Below are 2500 nucleotides of genomic sequence, written 5' to 3' on the forward strand. Positions count from 1 at the left end.
CTTCGCTTATCTGACCCGTAGTGCGATTGCTCGCGTCGTTCGATCCAGGTTCCGAGCCCTCCTCCGGCGATCTGCTCGCCTGTGACTCTGCCACCTCGGCACAGGCGCCGAGCCCTCGCTGAGCCCGTCGGCTGTGTATTTTTGAACCCGCCGCCTCGCCGTTTTGAGCAGAAGCCCCGTCTTTGGCATCCTTCTGATATCGATCGAGCTGACTTCTCGGAGCGTCTCCCTTCCTCGTTATCTTAATAGGCTTGGGAGGAACCGGAGGCCCTCGCTTCGCGGCCGAAAAGGGCTTCGCGCTTATCTTGGGCTTCGGGACGCCGTTCATCTCCGCGCGATCGGCTCTGTCACCGCCCTGCCGCCCCGCGATGTAATCTTCAAAGCTCCTGACGTACGTGGCTTCGGCGTGGATGTTATCGGCGCTGCGGCGGAGGGTCGCCCCGGGCCCCGGGCGCCCGCCGCCGCCCCGGGGACGGAACAAACGTTTCCCTCCCGCGCGCGATTCGCCCGAGCCGTCGCCGTCGCGGGCGTCGAGGAGCGACGGCAGCGACGACGGGGGCTGCGCACTGTACCCCTGCTGAGCCCTGCAGCACTGCAAGGCCCCTGCAGTGGGAGCACAGTACGTGGGCGTGAGCGACGTGAAGTGGGCGCCGGGTGATGCATCGTGGTCATCCAGGAGCGAGGGCAGTGAATTGCACTTGACAACGTTGCTCATGTTGTCCCTGCCAGCGCCTCGGGCCGTCCTCAGGCTTTTATTTTCGCTCGGACTTCCATCCTCACTGCGCGGCTGGCTCCGCTCCCCGCCTCCTGCCGAGGCCGCCGGGGATCTCATGCTCTCTCCACGCCGCCGCCAGCCGATAAGAGGCTCATGCTACTCCACAATCCACGCCAGACACACCCAAAGACCCGACAGGCCCAACAGCGAAGGAAGAAAGCACGCAGAACCACTTATTTCTCCTCCCTCATCTTCACACACACACACAAAACACGATAAAACCCCCACGTCACCGAGATCGGCTCCGACGCACATCAACCCCACCACTCGCGCCCCATCACATCACCACACGCCCATCAGCACTGCCCCTTCCCTGGCACGAGGACCCCCACGAGGACGGGTGTGCGTGTGAGCGAGAGAGACGGAGAGAGTGCAGGTCCCCGGTATCCTCAGCGCGGTGGTCAACACAACACTGCCACCTTGAGGGAGAGCAACACCTTCGCACACGGACGCACGGACGCACGGACACCCCTCCCCCCTCCTCCCCCGCCCCCCACCCCGCCCCTCAGCTCAGCTCAATCCTCAAGTTGCCCGTTACTGATTCATTCTTCTTATTTCTTATTCCGTTTTTTCCCCTATTCGCTCCGTCTGTGTGTGCGTCTGTGTGTGTATATATGTCTCTGTGTGTATATGTCTGTGTGCATATGTCTCTGTGTGTATATGTCTGTGTGCATATGTCTCTGTGTGTCTGTCTGATTCCTTTCTGCCTACTCATTGGATCTTCATTGTCTTTTATAACACTTTAATCTATTCCACATCACGCTTAATCAATGAGACGACTCCCCCCTCCCCCCCAACACTCACAACTCCACAAAACTCCCCGAACTCATACCTCACAATCACAAACCACAAAGAGATACGCCTTCTCCCCCTCCCCTTCCCCTCTCCCCCCTTCCCCTCCTCCTCCCCCATCCTCTCCCCCTCCCTCACCTACGTATCCCCTCCCCACTCCCTCCCCCACGTATCCCCTCCCCCCTCCCTCCCCCACGTATCCTCATCCCCTCCCCCCTCCATGTATCCTCGCATAATTTGAACAAGAAATCGAGACACTTTGAACTCCGACAAGCGACCACCACCAGCGAGAACGTCCATCTTTTTTTTTTTTTCTTATATTCTCTCTTTCTCTCTCTTTTTAATTCGCTTTTATCACAATGTTTCGCGCGAGTGATGCGACTGGGTGTGCAGGTGACGGAGCCTCTTGAGGAGAATTTGCATCGGCGGGCGGGATCGAGTCTGGCTTCCCGTGGGTGAGAGTGGTGTCCGTTTTTTCTCATTGTTGTTATCGGGGGTCTTCTCTTCTCTTTTATCTTATTATTGCTTTCGTTGGTCTTTCTCTTTTATTCTTTTATTGCTTTCGTTGGTCGTTTTCTTCTCTTTTATCTTATTATTGCTATCGATGGTCTTTTTTTATTATTGTTATCGGTGGTCTTCTCTTTTATTATATCATTGCTTTCGTTGGTCGTTTTCTTCTCTTTTATTCTATTATTGCTTTCGTTGGTCTTTCTCTTTTATTCTATTATTGCTTTCGTTGGTCTTTCTCTTTTATTCTATTATTGCTATCGTTGGTCTTCTCCTCTCTTTTATTCTATTATTGCTATCGTTAGTTTTCTCTTTTTTTATTGTTATTGGTGGTCTTCTCTTCTCTTTTATTCTATTATTGCTTTCGTTGGTCTTCCTCTTTTATTCTCTTATTGCTTTCGTTGGTCTCTTTTATTCTGTTATTGT

General features: G+C 53.9%; 1 protein-coding gene across 1 annotated transcript in view; it reads right to left on the minus strand.

The window, feature by feature from the left end:
* Window positions 1–1221, minus strand: part of LOC113811398 (treacle protein) — a 222047-nt gene extending 220826 nt beyond the window's left edge. Inside the window, exon 1 of the mRNA XM_070114051.1 lies at window positions 1–1221. This exon is cut by the window's left edge and continues 817 nt beyond it. Within this exon, the coding sequence (XP_069970152.1) occupies window positions 1–832 (832 nt within the window). The 5' untranslated portion in view covers window positions 833–1221.
* Between the last annotated feature and the right edge of the window lie 1279 nt (window positions 1222–2500).

The sequence above is a fragment of the Penaeus vannamei genome, chromosome 35 (assembly GCF_042767895.1).
Source record: "Penaeus vannamei isolate JL-2024 chromosome 35, ASM4276789v1, whole genome shotgun sequence".
NCBI classification, from domain to species: domain Eukaryota; kingdom Metazoa; phylum Arthropoda; class Malacostraca; order Decapoda; family Penaeidae; genus Penaeus; species Penaeus vannamei.